This window comes from Panthera onca, chromosome D3 (genome assembly GCF_046562875.1).
Source record: "Panthera onca isolate mPanOnc1 chromosome D3, mPanOnc1 haplotype 2, whole genome shotgun sequence".
Classification (NCBI taxonomy): Eukaryota; Metazoa; Chordata; class Mammalia; order Carnivora; family Felidae; genus Panthera; species Panthera onca.
The window spans coordinates 11,698,720-11,714,695 of record NC_138350.1 but is presented as its reverse complement, the minus strand read 5'-3'; the positions used below and the strand labels follow the sequence as shown (position 1 = coordinate 11,714,695).

General features: G+C 45.3%; 1 protein-coding gene across 4 annotated transcripts in view; it reads left to right on the top strand.

Annotated features, from left to right (window-relative positions):
• MED13L (mediator complex subunit 13L) overlaps nt 1-15,976 on the top strand; it is a 302,742-nt gene that overhangs the window by 271,698 nt on the left and 15,068 nt on the right. For all 4 annotated transcript variants that reach the window (XM_078435759.2, XM_078435758.2, XM_078435761.2 and 1 more), the window contains 7 exons: nt 3,013-3,950; nt 7,853-8,032; nt 8,633-8,856; nt 10,759-10,951; nt 11,605-12,043; nt 12,613-12,832; nt 14,297-14,485. In XM_078435759.2, the coding sequence (XP_078291885.1) occupies nt 3,013-3,950; nt 7,853-8,032; nt 8,633-8,856; nt 10,759-10,951; nt 11,605-12,043; nt 12,613-12,832; nt 14,297-14,485 (2,383 nt within the window). The remainder of the gene's footprint in view (nt 1-3,012; nt 3,951-7,852; nt 8,033-8,632; nt 8,857-10,758; nt 10,952-11,604; nt 12,044-12,612; nt 12,833-14,296; nt 14,486-15,976) is intronic.

Genomic DNA, 15,976 nt, shown 5'->3' with positions numbered 1-15,976 from the left:
CACTCTGCCAAAAAACAGTACTTACATCAACAACGCAGAGTCCGTTTCCCCTATGATTCATAATTTCTTAATAAAATACATGCTGTAAAATAGAAGGCCACAAACTCAAACTTCTGTCAGGACCAGGCAAGCAACGTACGGACAACGTGGACTGGGGAAAGCAAACGACTTGACAGCACCAGTGGTCAGTGTCCCCTAGCAGGATGGCAGGAACGGGCAGGGTCCGTGATGGACCCGCTGAGAGAAGGCCTCTTTGAAGTGACTGTTTGCTGTGCGGTGACAGCACATAGTTCACACAAGGATGTGGGAGCCTGGAGATCTGCATGTTTACATACATTTCCTGTTTACAAACGTTGCTAATTAGTTCAGAGTTACATTTTAGGAACCAGTAAGACAAGAAGACAGATTCCAGATCCAGTCTGCGGGCTCCATTGGTGACATCAGATAAAACCATCTTGATGAAACCAACGTTAGTGTCCCAAACGGGCTTTATGCTCACGTATGTGAAGTCAGTAGGGGATTGAAAAACCGCGACGCAGGTGTGGGATAAAAGAACCCACCCAGACTTGGGAAGGTACCGCTGTGCTGACGTAGGACTCCATTCCTGCTCCTCCCTTTTTTGTTTCCTCCTGTCTGTGACCTTAAATGACCATCTGATCGGAGTCTCCCCTTCTTTAAAATGGTATAATCCTGCCCTCCTTCCCACACAAGATCTTCGAAAGGCTCCGGCAACTAATGGTTGGGGAACTATTGTGGCAATGACAGCTCACCAGCAGTGTGAAAGAGCGTGCTCGAAAGGACCCTGGTGGTGACCCCCCTGGCGGGTCTCCTGCTGCCGTGCTCCGGCTGGACTCGGTCTTATTTAAATAGGGCCTCTGGTGCAGTACAGTGGAGCCCACTGGCCCGTACACGTTGCCATGCCCTTCTCAGCAGTGCAGCAGCTCCAGGGACCCGGTGGACAGTTTCATCTCCTACACACAGAGGCTCCTCAAAAACGTGAAACGCAACCCGTTGCTGTACGGTCGGCTAAAAAATCAGTGATTTAGATCACTGCTTATTCTGTTCGGTTTGTCAGTAGCCACCCCAAAGATCCTTGGTATCCTTGGCTGGCACTGTTAGGAACTTCGTTCGACGAAGTATCGGCACGCCTTCCAGTATGGCCGCCCCTGCCCGGTGTCGCAGCTGTGTGCCTCTTGAAATGTGGCCAGTTGAGACCAAGACTGAATGTTTGGTCTTATCTAAGTGGACCTAAACTTTAGCACGTAGGGCTAGCGGCAGCCTTATTGGCCAGCAAAGTTCTAGACTGTGTGAATTCCTTCTGCTGGGGCCTCCCTCACCCTGGCCACCCCTTTGCCACACTCAGCACGCTGGTGCTTCCTTGCTTGACACCTGTCTTACTGGCTGTGAGCTGACTCTTCTTCTGCCTTTTCACTGTTGAATACCTGGCGTCTAGCATGGTGTTGGTCCTCAACTCATTTTCATCGAATGGGGAAAAATCAGGTTACTGTGCAAGCTAAACCATTCTTACCACCTAGGGAGCAATTCCATTATTTGGGTTTTGCGTTAGGAGCCATAGTTCCTTTTCTGATCTGAGCTGCATAGTAATTCATAGGGTTTTGTCAAACAGGAAAATGTGAAAGGAGTCCAATTAGGGTAAAGATCTTTATTACGCACTTATTATTTTGGTCTCTGAGACAGCAGTGATTGCTAATCAAGGTTTCTGGGTCATTTTTTATCTGTTCTCAGAGATACCACTGTGCCTCAGATTTACAATTTCCTTATAGTGCTTGGTGTAGATTTTTTTAGGCTGGTAGTTGAGGCATAGCTAATTAAAAATCACAAGAATTTATTTGAAGAGCCATTGCTTTGTGACATTCTTCTTTCAAATTGTAAGTGAATGAACATGTAGTTTATTGGAAGAACACGAGTTTAAGCTCAGTATTAATAGATTTCTAAAGAATAATAAGTATCAAATGAAATCTGTGTTCTTTTGATACCTTCTAATTGGACAGAATGGTCTCGTGCTGTTTTACATGTACATCTAAGAGTGTATATCAGAAAACTTTTTGGAATAAAAAAACAGCAGAACATTGCAGGCACTGTTTTGTGCTCTATGTGGCTATTCCAAGAAGAAGTCATTGCTTATGGAAAAATAGGTAACACGGTGCTATCAGTCTCTGGGAACTGAAACAAATCGTGCTACCAGTAATGCATAGCATATTGAAAAATTAAAAATGAACTAAAATTGCCTACCACTCCACAGGAATCTAGAAGAAGTGTGGAAGCTGCAATATAGGATGTGTGCCTGTAACTCATGTAACGAGTACTAAGGCCTCCTAGCTACACACGTGATATTTGTATTAATTGTACTGGAGCACTGGCCAGTGGCTTTCCTACAACTGGATTCCCTCATGGTGACTCATTATTATAAAAACATGGGCCTAGATAGGCCTGTATTTTGAAAATAGAAGAATAGCACATTTTCATGTGTGTCTGACTTAGAATCATATATGGATCATCGCCTTAGAGAGCAAGCACGGTGGCACACTTTCGATTTCAATAAATGACAAAAATGTAATTGCCAGTTAGATCCAGATTTTATCCTATGGCCTTCTAGCTGATTTAGCATCTGAACTCATGTGCTACAGTTTCACGTAGTAGTTACGGTTTTTCAAAACTACCTTGACCAGACTCAGCACCACGTTTTCTTCTAAAATCAGGGAAGTTCCTTTGAAAGATTAACATGAAGATTGCGCAGATGTGGAATAAGCAGAAGGAAGATGCTGTGGTGTATTGCTCTTCATGCCTTGCTGCTTGCTTTCCCATCCACTTCACTGGCTTTTTTGGGTGCTTTGATTTTTTTTAAGAAACACTGGAATATACCCAGGGATGGCATGCGTGAAGGCTGCGGCGTGCGGGCGGGCGGGTGGGCGGGCGGGCGGGCGGGGTGACCGTGAGAACCCTGGCAGTCTGTGACGAGCGCGCGTTCTCACTCGGCATTCTCTGTTGCAGCAACGTGCCTAGTGTCGGGAGCCTAGCAGACCCAGACTACCTGAATACGCCCCAGATGAACACGCCGGTGACGTTGAACAGCGCTGCCCCAGCCAGCAACAGCGGGGCAGGAGTTTTGCCATCTCCAGCAACCCCTCGCTTCTCTGTCCCCACACCACGAACCCCCAGGACCCCAAGAACTCCCAGAGGAGGGGGCACTGCCAGTGGTCAAGGGTCGGTTAAATACGACAGCACCGATCAGGGCTCACCTGCCTCTACTCCTTCCACCACGCGGCCCCTTAACTCTGTGGAGCCTGCCACCATGCAGCCGATTCCCGAAGCCCACAGTCTCTACGTCACCCTGATCCTCTCAGATTCCGTGATGAATATCTTTAAAGACAGAAACTTTGACAGCTGTTGCATCTGTGCCTGCAACATGAACATCAAAGGGGCAGATGTTGGGCTTTACATCCCCGATTCTTCCAACGAGGACCAGTATCGCTGTACCTGTGGGTTTAGTGCGATTATGAATCGCAAACTTGGCTACAATTCGGGACTCTTCCTGGAAGATGAGTTGGATATCTTTGGGAAGAATTCTGATATTGGTCAGGCCGCGGAGAGGCGCTTAATGATGTGTCAGACTACCTTCCTTCCTCAGGTGGAGGGAGCCAGAAAGTCCCAGGAGCCACCTATAAGCCTCCTCCTCCTCCTCCAGAATCAGCATACACAACCTTTTGCTTCACTGAGTTTCTTGGACTACATTTCCTCCAACAGTCGCCAGACTCTTCCCTGTGTGAGCTGGAGTTACGACCGGGTGCAGGCAGATAATAATGATTATTGGACGGAATGCTTTAATGCCTTGGAGCAGGGCCGACAGTATGTGGACAATCCCACGGGTGGAAAAGTAGACGAAGCGCTGGTGAGAAGTGCCACTGTGCACTCGTGGCCTCACAGCAATGGTAGGTTTTCCAGAACGCACACTTACTTTGCAGATTTTCTTCGTATGGTGGTAAATTATAAGCTTTCTTTGTTATAGGACAAATCTCAAATTTCACTTCTTAAGAAGAACTAAAGTGAGAGCCCTGTTGATAATTATCCTAAATTTAAGGACTGGAGAAATGTTTCATATGGAAACACCTTTTGAGCAGAGGAATTATTTTGTGAAAACTTCCTATCGTGTTAATTCCTATGGGCCACTGGTACTGAAACCGGTGGCTGCTAAGTGTCAGAGTTGTCGAGACTGTACGGGATACTAGTTTGTACCCCCTTTCATGTTTACATCCACCATTCTTCTAGACCGGTTTTCCATGGTCCTTCCTCCATGAAGCCTTCTGCCCATTTACAGAGCACTTTTTCCTCCCTCTGGTTTTCCAGTGCTTTGTATCTTACACCAGTGATCACGGTTTACTTTGCGTTGTGGTTCCCGAGGCATGTCACTGGCTCTTCTGTTGTCAAAAGCTCCAGTTGACAAATATCTGTGACGATGAGCTCGAAGTGGGCCACGGAACTTGCCATTCGCTTCCTTTATTCATTCGCTATTCCGTGATGCATCCTGGGGGATAAAATGACCGAAAGAGACAAGGTACCTCTCGGAGGGACTTTCTGATCTATTCTGGATGATGTACATTAATCAAGTAATTACACGAATTAGCATATTATTAGAAACCATCATAAGCGATGAACGCATGGGATAAGGAGAGCGTCCCTAGACTGGGGTCAGGGAAGACCTCCTTGAAGAAGTACTAATGTTAGAGATCTCAGTACTGATTAATTGGATAAAGAGAGTGGAGAGCAAGGAATTGTGTCCCAGGTAGAAGGAGCAAGAGTGAAGGCCCAGAATTATGTAGAGCTTGGGGCTTTCAGAAAACTGAAGCCAGCTTCCAGTTGGCTAGATTTACAAGAACCTTTTGAGACCTGCTGGGGCTGGGGGCTTTATCCCAAGAGCCCTAACAGGTCATTGATGGGTTTATGAAGAGGCATTGCCATCAGATTTGTGCAGTTAAGGAACAGATACTCTCAGGGGTGCCTGGGTGGCTCAGTTGGTTAAGCACCTGACTTTGGCTCAGGTCACGATCTCATGGTTCACGAGTTCGAGCCCTGCATTGGGCTCTGTGCTGACAGCCTGGAGCCTGCTTCAGATTCTGTTTCCGTCTCTCTCTGCCCCTCCCCTGCTCACGTGTTCCCTCTCCCTCTCCCTTCCTCCCTCCCTCTCCCCCTCTCTCTCTCTCTCTCTCTCTCTCTCTCAAAAATAATAATAATAATTAATTTTAAAATAAAACAGAGAAACAAATACTCTGACTTCGGTGCAGGCTGTGGATTTGGAAATGACAGGAACGGTGGAGAGACTACAGGTTTAATGTAGTGGCTCAAATAAATAATAGCTTGGTTTCGTGTCTTAGCAAAGGAGATGGAAGAGAAGTGGAAGCATTCAAAAGACGTTGAGGAAGTGGTAGGACTGCAGGATTTGGTAGTGGGTTGGATTTTGGGGCTTGGGGAGAACGGGATGTTAAGGAAGACACCCGGATTTGTGATGCATATACCTGGACCCACAGTGACCTCGTTCAAAGCTAGGTGTACTCGAGGAAGACCGTGTCTGGGGAGAAAGCCCCTAAATTGAGTTTTGGTGATTTTAAAGATCCCTTCTGAGATACCCAGCTAGAGCTTTCAAGTAGACACTTGGGATTTGACAGGCCTGCAGCTCAGGGGGAAGGGAGTGGTTGGCTTGTAGATCGGAATTCAAGTCAGGAGCACTGAGGAGGAGGGAAGCTCACTGAGGAGGCGGACAAGACTAGAACCGCAAGAGGGCTTGGGACAGAGCTTTACTGAATTCTTTGGTGTAACCGAGTTCAAGAAAGAGTAGAGTGGTCAATAAGCATTAAAGCACAGCTGAGCTTTTAAGATGAGGATTAAACCCGTCTTCTGACCACGGTGAGGGCTGCTCTGGAGAGAGGTGGGAGCGGCCAGGCCTGAGCGGTCGGTTACGTGAACGGAACATGGACCCTGTCCTGAGCAGCTCTGAGCCTTGTAGGAGAGAAGGCTGTATAATCTTCTTAAATATAGTTTGAAATCGGGAAAAGAACTATGGCTCGAGGATAGAGCTCAGCAGAGTAGGGGTGATAGGCATTTTCGGAGTAGCCAAGCAAGGAGGCTTCTTGGTAGGTGGAGACTCCTAAGGAAGTATTCAAGGATGACACTCACTTCTGTAACTGCTCAGGTTTGAGCACAGTGCCTTATACTTAGCAGGCCTTTAATTAATGTCTGTGGGATGAATTTATGAATTAAAGAAAGTGCAGTCTTTCCCCTACAGAAATGTGGGTGATTATCTTGGGTGGTTCCTTTTACTAGACAGTAGCCTTCAGACAGAAAAGCATTCTGTGGGTGGATCAGTACTGTCATCTTTGGATATGAAAAATAGCAGATTTTGTTGCAGGGAGGTGTGGGCTTCAAAGTCAGAAGCTGGAGAGTACCCGACAGCTGATGGAAGTGAACGGTGCGGGAGCCGGGTCTGCAGACAGCAGCGCCCTCGATTGTCTCGCACGGCACACTTCCTGTTCCGCGTGCACAGGAATAGCCCCACGGAAGTGCGTCTGCTTTTATTTTTCTCTAACGTGTGGTTCTCTCGGTCTGTCTTTTTCCAACTTTTGATAGAGCCGTGGGTACAAGAAGTACTTTTTTCTTTACTATAAGGAGAAAAGGCAGCACAGGCTCGAAGATGAAGGCGATGGCCATCGCTCCGTTGTCAGGCAAGCAGCAGAGCCAAGTGAGGAGAGAGCGAGCAGAGCCGGGGGAAGGGAGCGGCTGTCCGACCGCTCCGGCAGGGCTGTCTGTGCAGGAACGTGGCTCCGAGCCCACACTCGCCGGGCCTCCCGGCTCTTTCGGGAGGTGTTGGAAATTTAGGTTTGCCACTTGTGTTTGATTTAGGAGATACACCTCAAAATGTCTTAAGCACCCTGTGTTTCAGATTTAGTGGGTAGGTAAATCTTAGATTTCCAACCGTGTCCCTTTCCTAGTCAGCTAGAAAAGGAAGAGTAAGGGAAGGTCTTTAGGTATGCAGCCGTGTGGGTTCATAGCTGGTCACCTCAAACTTGATGAGCTCTTTCATCGGATCTTTCTGAGAATTCGATGAGCGTGATGGACGTTCCTCCCTGGGAAAGAGTACGCATTTGTACGTGCATGCAGGGTTTTGCATAGAGTTTGAGAGGTTTCTCAGATTCTCTGTTAAGAGCCCCTCCTCCTAGTAGGAAGAATGTTTGTTCTGAAGCCCTGAGTCCCACCCTCCTCTGGGTGGATGGCCTCTCGTCCCGGCGTTGCCTTCGCCATGGTGCCCTGTGCCTCTGCCTGCGTGCAAGGTCGCCGTTCTCTTTTGTGCACTCAGTGTTTTGTGAAAATGTTTTACAGTAGGAGCATTTTTAACAGTTTTTTAAAAGCTTCTGTGTAGGTTTTTTCCCCCCCACTTAACACATCCAGAACATCAGTGTTTGTAAATAAAAGTAATACGATAATTGAGAAACTTTTACAGGGTTTCTTATGTAACCTTGGAAACGGGTTCATATGATTTGAAAGAGCAGGTCTATCCATCTTTTTACTTCAAAGCAGTTCTACAGTTAGCCTCTTGAATATAGAGTAACGTACTTCTCCTTTTATTATTTCCAATAATAAATTATAAATTACTTTATAATAATAAAATACCTTTACTGTTGCCAGGCAAGTCTAGCATTTTAGAATCTAGTAAAAATAGAACGTGCCACCAGTGTTATCTTTGTCATGGGCCGTAACTCCGGTCCAGAATTAGGGCAGGAAAGAGGACAGTGTCGATCCCCCCTTACGATTTCTGTTCCTTTCCGTGTCCCTTCTCTTCCAGTGCTGGACATCAGTATGCTCTCCTCCCAAGATGTGGTCCGAATGCTGTTGTCTCTGCAGCCCTTTCTCCAAGACGCCATCCAGAAGAAGCGCACGGGCAGGACCTGGGAGAACATCCAGCATGTGCAGGGACCGCTAACCTGGCAGCAGTTCCACAAGATGGCAGGACGGGGGACCTACGGTAGAACCTCTTCCCTCTTTCAGTTCCTTCATAGGTTGTTGCCGTAGAAACCAGCTTTAGTCACTGCCAAGTCCTCGCCTCACTGACAAAATAGCATCTTTCTTTTCACGACTGTTAAGCTTTATAATCTCTTTTCTTTCCTAAAGTCAGTTTGGAGTTACGTTTTCTTAGCATCCTTGGCAGAAACAAGGTCAATGAGGAAAATGATCCTTAAGTAGAGTATCCATTAGATTTTCCTCATCTTCCTGATCCTCATTGTATTTTCATCTGGATGAACTTCTGAATTAGTTCTGTCAACTTCTTCAGAGCCGGGATTATCATGCTTAAAGGAAACGATGTAGTGCTGCTTGGAAAACTAACTTTAGCTTGTTCTAGTTTGCCCTCTGATCTTCTCGAACCTCTGTAAGCATGTTCTGACTCATTTAAGTAAGGTCCTTCATCAGGAGCCATATAATTAGAGGATTTGAAGAATACTGTTGAGAGTTACGCTGTGAACCTGCAAGGAAACTTCTGATGCCAGAACTAATGCTAACGCAGCGGGGACCTTCTAAGGTGTCCCGGTTGTGGGAAGCACCCTCCTGAACTGCACTGTCGTTACAGGTTCCGAAGAATCTCCTGAGCCGTTGCCCATCCCCACCCTGCTGGTAGGCTATGACAAGGACTTCCTCACCATCTCGCCGTTCTCCTTGCCATTTTGGGAGAGGCTGCTGTTGGACCCATATGGGGGCCACCGGGATGTTGCCTATATTGTGGTGTGTCCAGAAAACGAGGCCTTGCTCGAAGGAGCCAAAACTTTCTTCAGGGACTTGAGCGCTGTATATGAGGTGAGCACGACCCGAAAATCGCTTTTGGGACATGAGTCCTCAGATTGTTTCTAGCTGTGGCTGAGTTTTAAAGAGCAAGTTTCTTCAAAGGAGATCTCAAAGGAAATTTGCAGATAGTTGGAGGATGGAGGAGAGAATTAAGTTGGCAAGTTTTCCCGGAAGTAAATTGCTTTTCCCATCTTTGCTGTACATTTTGTTAGATTTAGAAGACTTTGCTCTACTGGCCTTACCACACCATGTACAATTCTGTCAGCTGTTTTTTCCTGATTTATGTGCTTGAGTTTAAGAGTGTTGCTTACCAGGGGCGGGTGTTCTGGCTGTTCACAAGATGGCCTTTACAAAAAGAAAGCACATCTCTTTGTGGGCAGGGCTGGGGGGGTGGGGGGTGTTCCTGAAAACAGTATGAAAATGTTTAGCTTGAAGATTTCTGTGTCAAAAGACGAGTTTAATGAATCATGTCCCTGTTGTGTGTTATGTATTTAAACACTATGTTCATCTTAATACTAAAATTTTGATACAGGTTAATAATAACCATAATAATTTAAAAGCCAGGTAGATAATTTTGTATATTTATTACATGAAATACTATTGCTTTTGAAAAATTAGGATCATGTGTATCTTGAAGAGTAAGTTCCACATTTTTTTCAGCCAGAGTATACGTACACTAAATTCTTTGTACCTTATACTTCTAATATCTTTATTTTTGGCAAGATTAAATGAAATTAGTATTTTTGAAGAGCTGTGACAGGCATAGTATAAACATTACAAGGGTGTTTGTTAAATATGATGCCAAGTTGAATTTCAAAAATATGTCATAACAGAACATTCGCTATTTAGAAATGGATGGGTACACATGAAATAGTGAACTTATGTCTTTGCTACAAAGAAGTGAGGAGATGGTAATGTCTGAGGTGATGGCATCAGTTAAGCCCCTGGAGGAAACCCTCAGATCTAGTAATTTCTACACAGTGCCTGGTCCGTGGATGTGTAATAATATTAAATCATAAGGACTGTAACACAGAAAACTTGCGTAAGCAATTTTTTTTTTAAAGCACGGCCCTTCTCTTGAACGAAGCCTTCAACAGAAGTTACAAAACATAAAAGGATCGCGGGATCTTTTTAGATCCCAGTGGCTTTATTAGGACTGCTCGTTTGGTCGTAGTGTGTCCCTGGTTACGAGGGTGTATGCTAGAGGATTTTGTAGGGCCTGAGTTAGGCCTTCAGTTATCAGCTGTAATAAGGGATGATATGGGCTCTCCTGTTGTTGAATAGATAGTTAAGTAGCTTACTTTTCACAGGTGTGTTGTATTAATTCTTGGCTGCAAGTGTCCATTTAGTGTGCTAGAGACTAACAACAGAATCTCATTGTGCTTAAAACAACTATTTACTTTTAAAAAGTGATCAGCATATCCCCTGCTTCAGTGGCCTCTGCTCTTGGTGATCTCCAAATGTCTGTAACAGTGTAACAGATGGCCCATAAAATGTTAATGTTATCTTATGGGAAAACATTATGAGTCGGGATTACTTAAGAGGTTTTAGCGGACATATGTCTCAGTCAGCCTTAGTAGGCAGGAATCTGGTTAATTCTTTATTTGACCATTAGCAATCAGGTAGTACTCAGCGACCTTCCCTTGTGCGGGAGGAACTGGCTGGGTGAAGAAACATTTATTTTTCTTGAGAGGGGCCAGTCCAGGTTTTGGAGAGGCAGATAGGAGTTTCAGCACACATTCTAACGAGCAGAAAGGACCAGCTCAGAACGTGGGTTTGGGTGCTTGTGTTAATGCGAAAAGAAAACGCGAGGTACTCCCGCGTGTGTGGTAGAGAATGTCGTCCCCCCCCCCCCCCCCCCGCCGAGCACAGGCATGGTTCCTGTTGTAAGTAACGGTCTTGTTTGTGGTGTAGATGTGTCGGCTTGGGCAGCACAAGCCCATCTGCAAAGTGCTACGAGATGGGATCATGCGCGTGGGAAAGACTGTGGCACAGAAGCTGACGGATGAGCTTGTGAGCGAGTGGTTTAACCAGCCGTGGAGCAGCGAGGAGAATGACAATCATTCCAGACTCAAACTTTATGCGCAAGTTTGCCGCCATCACCTAGGTAAATGGGAATTTGTTTGGCAAAGTAGAATCTGAGAAGTAAAATAGCAGATTGCCACCCTTTGGGAAGCAGCGTTCTGCTGCTTTTATCTCAGGTAATGTTGGTGTTCCATTACCGTATTTGTTTAGGTCTAATTTCTGCGTTCTGGGTCGTTAAATGCTCATTTTTACGTGCACAACATTCTTTAAAAGCAATTTAAAGTTGCCTAAAGAAGTCATACCTAATTTACTCCACATGTTGAAAACTTAGCGGCAGGACTTGGTATTAACTGCTTAAGTTAAACCCGCACTCCCAAGAGAGTCTTGGAAGCTTCTAAACCCGCTGCGCATAGGAGCGTGGTATACGCCGTGAAGGCTCCGGAAGAGACCCCGGCCTCGCGGCTTGCGGTGAAGGCAGATTCAGTCCGAAAGGAAAATTTTACCAGTGGTTAATTTTCTCTTTGTTTTCAAATAAGCCTCTTCACCAGAACTGTCACACGTAGCCCCGTGTTCAGCTCCACGTTTGCAGAGTATATAAGCCTGTGCTCCAGCGTGGAGATAGCATCTTGGGTGTCATAGAGCGTCACAGCCTGAAAACGCAATTTTCTGAAACCGTGATTGGGTCTGACGCCGCGGAGTGTCGCTGACGTCCCCTCTCTGCGTGTACTCTTTCAGCACCTTATCTAGCCACTCTGCAGCTCGATGGCAGCCTGCTGATACCACCTAAGTACCAGTCCCCACCAGCAGCAGCACAGGGACAAGCTACCCCCGGGAACGCTGGGCCTCTAGCTTCAAATTCAGGATCGGCAGCGCCCTCAGCCGGCAGTGCGTTCAACCCCACCTCCAGCAGCAGTTCCGGGAACCCCGCGGCAGGCAGCTCGGCCTCCGGGTCCTCTGTGCCGCCGGTCTCCGCCTCCGCCCCCGCCCCCGCCCCCGCCCCCGTTGTTAACCAGATCAGCACTACCTCTTCTTCAGGATTCAGTGCTAGCGTCGGAGGGCAGAACCCCGGCAGCGGGGCCGGTTCTGCAGACAGAACGCAAGGGAGCGCAGGCTGTGGCGGAGACCCGGAGCCCGGGCAGAGCTCCTCTCAGCCCTCACAGGATGGACAAGAAAGGTACGCTGCTCGCCGGTGGATGGTGTGTGGCTTCGGCTTGGACCCCGTCCCTGCTCTTCCGCACCCCACGCCCCTCCTCACCTCCTGCATCTCTAAGGCTCGTGAAGCGCCCTGTTTCCCTCCTTCCCAAAGGGAACTTATGACTGTCAGTCTGTGGCTCCAGTGTTAAGAAATCCAAGACTCCGTGTGAACTTACTGTTATTAAGCTTATTAGCTTCATAGGAAGCTGGTACTGTTAATACTCCTGTTATTATTATGTGAACATGATATAGTATTAGTAAGCTGTTACCACTCACATTAATAGTGGTATAAAACATCTTTTTAGAATGTAGCCCCAAGGAAAAGAAGGAGTCGAAAAAGAGATCTCCCATTTAAAGGAGTGGTATATTGTCCTTTCCCATCTCTCTTGGTGCTAACGGGCTTGGTTTGCCTTCGTGTGGATAATACGAAACGTATCAATGCTACATTCGATCTGTAATCATTGTCCAGGGGGTCAGTGTCCTCGGGAATTGATGTATTTTGTGTAATTTATATCTATTTGTGCATCTCATAAGTGACTCTCTCCGCAGTGTCACAGAAAGGGAAAGAATAGGAATTCCCACTGAACCCGACTCTGCAGACAGCCAAGCCTATCCTCCAGCTGTGGTCATTTACATGGTGGACCCCTTCACCTACACTGCAGACGAAGACTCCACTTCCGGAAACTTTTGGCTGTTGAGTTTGATGCGCTGCTACACGGAGATGCTGGATAATTTGCCCGAACATATGAGAAATTCTTTCATTCTCCAGGTAACTGCCTGCAACTTTATTTTTAGCTTTTGTTGTTGTTTTTATGAAAGTAAATACAGGTCTGTGATTTCTTTTCCATTGGAAGTACACAAAGCTGTAAAGGAAAAGATGTTCATAATTCTACCTTTAGATTAAGCCACCATCACCATTTTGGTGTATTTTTAGCTTTTTTGTGTGTATGTCAGTTTATAGAATTGAGATCATACTTTTAGTATTATTTTTAGTCCTTTTATACTTAACATTATTCCTGAATACTTTTCTATGTTACTGAAAATTCTCCCAAGCAGCGTTTGTAATGACTGCATATTCTCCATATTTATTACCATACAGTTAGATATTTAATTTGTTTCTATCTTTCACTATTATAAACAAAGCTATAACAAACATCTTTCTGTGTAATCTCTTTTTCACAGTTTGGGTCATTTCTTAAGGTGGATTCTTAGACCTATAGATTCCTGTAAATAATGCCGGATTGCTTTCCAAGAAAGTTACACTTACTTACATTCCCTCTAGCACTGAGTGAGCATGCCTCTTTCACTACAGCCTTGCCAGCTGTATAGTGCAGTAATTGTATAGGATTTTGATAATAGGTGAAAAATGATGCCTTGGGTGTTTGGGTTTTGTTTTACTGTCACTTTCACTAAAGCCATCTTAACAGAATTAAAATATCGAAATTAGTTACCAGAACAGATGGATTGTTTTTCATTGTCGTGAAGTTTGTGTCTCTGATGCTTAGATAATAATCCCGAAGATACGATGCACACTATGTGTGTATATGAGAAAAAGGAGAACTGCATTAAAAAGCAAATTGTAAAATTTTGGAGCATGACAACAATAAATTGAGAATTTATCCCTCGAAGGAACAGGGTAATTTCTAAGTAACTGTAACTTGACCGACAAGATGGCACCCTCTTCTTCAATTGTTGGTGTACCTTTGTACTCGAGGATTTTATGCCATCTAAGGAATTAAGACTGAGTTATATTATGTTTGGCATTTATAGATTTTATTTTACTTAATTGATTTTTTAAAGTTTATTTATCTGTTTTGAGAGAGACCAAGCACGAGCAGGTGGGGGACAGAGAGAGCGTGAATCCTAAGCAGGTTCCGTGCAGTCAGCTCAGAGAGAGCCCCACGCGGGGCTCGAACCCACAACACCGTGAGATCATGACCTGAGCTGAGATCAAGAGTTGGACGCTTGACCGATCGAGTGATCCAGATGCCCCTCTTGTATCTTGTTTTTAAGATTTTGTTTTTAAGTTATCTCTACACCCAGTGGGTCCCAAACTCACAACCCTGAGATCAAGAGTCGCAGCTCCACCAACTGAGCTACCCAGGCGCCCCTTATGTATTTCAGAACTACAGTTCTCTGCCCCCATTCAGCAGAGAATTCACGCCATCTTGTCCTCCAGCTTTCCTGTTGGCGCATTCGATCCCAGTGTCTGGTTTTGTTTGTGTCTGTGTAGATCGTGCCTTGCCAGTACATGCTGCAGACAATGAAGGACGAACAAGTTTTCTACATTCAGTACTTGAAGTCCATGGCATTTTCGGTGTACTGCCAGTGCCGGCGCCCTCTGCCCACACAGATCCACATTAAGTCCCTCACGGGATTTGGGCCTGCCGCCAGCATCGAGATGACCCTCAAGAACCCAGAGGTAGGTAGTAGCACAGCAGAAGCTTCGGAAAGAGCACTCTGACGCGGGAGGTGCAAACCTGGCCGGTTGGTTGCCTGGTTGGCCTTCTGCCTTTATGAAGAGTGGTAGGTTTCTTTGATTCCTAATTTGAAACAGAGGAGGTACTTCTCTCCACTTGTGAAATTTGGGGGATAAGAGGCCGGTGAACTCTCGGTGTTTTTTTGATGTAGGTCCTGAGGCAGCAACACACTTACCACTTTTACTTAGCGATGCTCGACTTTTCCTATGTTTATCTTGTTCCTTATTTTTTTGAAGCTAATCTGTGTGTTAAATCACTAACTCTCTCCTTTCCCTGGCTCTTTGCTCTCCTGGTACCACAGTTGTCTGCGTGTGCGATCACCCTGCAGGGATCCCTCGTTTTCTGCTGCATGTTTTTACAGGAGCTTGCTCTCCCCTCCCTGGTCTCAGTGCTTTTTCTCTCCATCTTCTTACACCTGCTTCCCACAGATAGGCGCCTCTAGGGGAACTTGAAAACACCAAACAGAAGTTGTACACTTCTTTTTATTTCACTAATCACTTTATCCTGAAGATAGATGAACAGGGCAATGTTTAGAATTTTCAGAGCCTTCAAAAATCAGTTCCCGCAACTTTTATTGCATGAAAGATCACCCGTTAATAAAAGCCAGCAAATACCTCTTCACCAGAAAAAACCTCAAAAACACCAAAAACTGCTGATTTTAGTTGGTGATGAAAATTTTTCTGAAAAAACTCACTTGGATAAGTAAGAGCTTAGGGAAAAAATGAGACCTTTATAGTTAATGGCACACTTGTCCCTTGCTCCCATCAGAAGCAGCTGCTTAGCTGACAGCCACCTCCACTCTGTGGTCGTGTACAGTTTCTGTCTCTGGCTGTTTAGGTTGGTTTATTCTTTTGAGTTTTAATTTTTCCATTCTCGTGAGCAGTTTATCTATTTTAGTTCACCCATTCGTGTTTTCTAGGATTAAAAAAAAATGAATTTATTTCTACTCGTTTCTTCTTTTGTCTCCAGAAATCGAGGTATTGCCTTTCTTTATAAACTTAGAATCTAGCCTGCATTCTGCCTCTGCAGAGTTGCCTGTTCTGGACATTGTATGTGAGCGGAACATACAGTCTGTAACCTTTCACGTCTGATTCTTTCATTTAGCATGTTTTCTAGGTTCATCCATGTTACAGCATGTGTATTTTATTTCTTTTTATGGTTAAATAATATTCCACTGTATGGATATACCACATTTTGGGTATTCATTCTTTGGTGTATGGACACTTGGGTTTTCCCACTTTTTAGCTATCGTGAATAACAACACTGCTGTGAACATTTGTGCGCAAGTGTCTGTGTTTACGATATTTTCCATTCTCTTGGTAAATACCTAGGAGTAGACTTTCCAGGTGTAGGGAGAATGAATGGATGAGTGATAGGATTAGCTTTGAAACTTTGAACAAATTATTGAATATCTCTAGGCCTGTGTTTTGGAT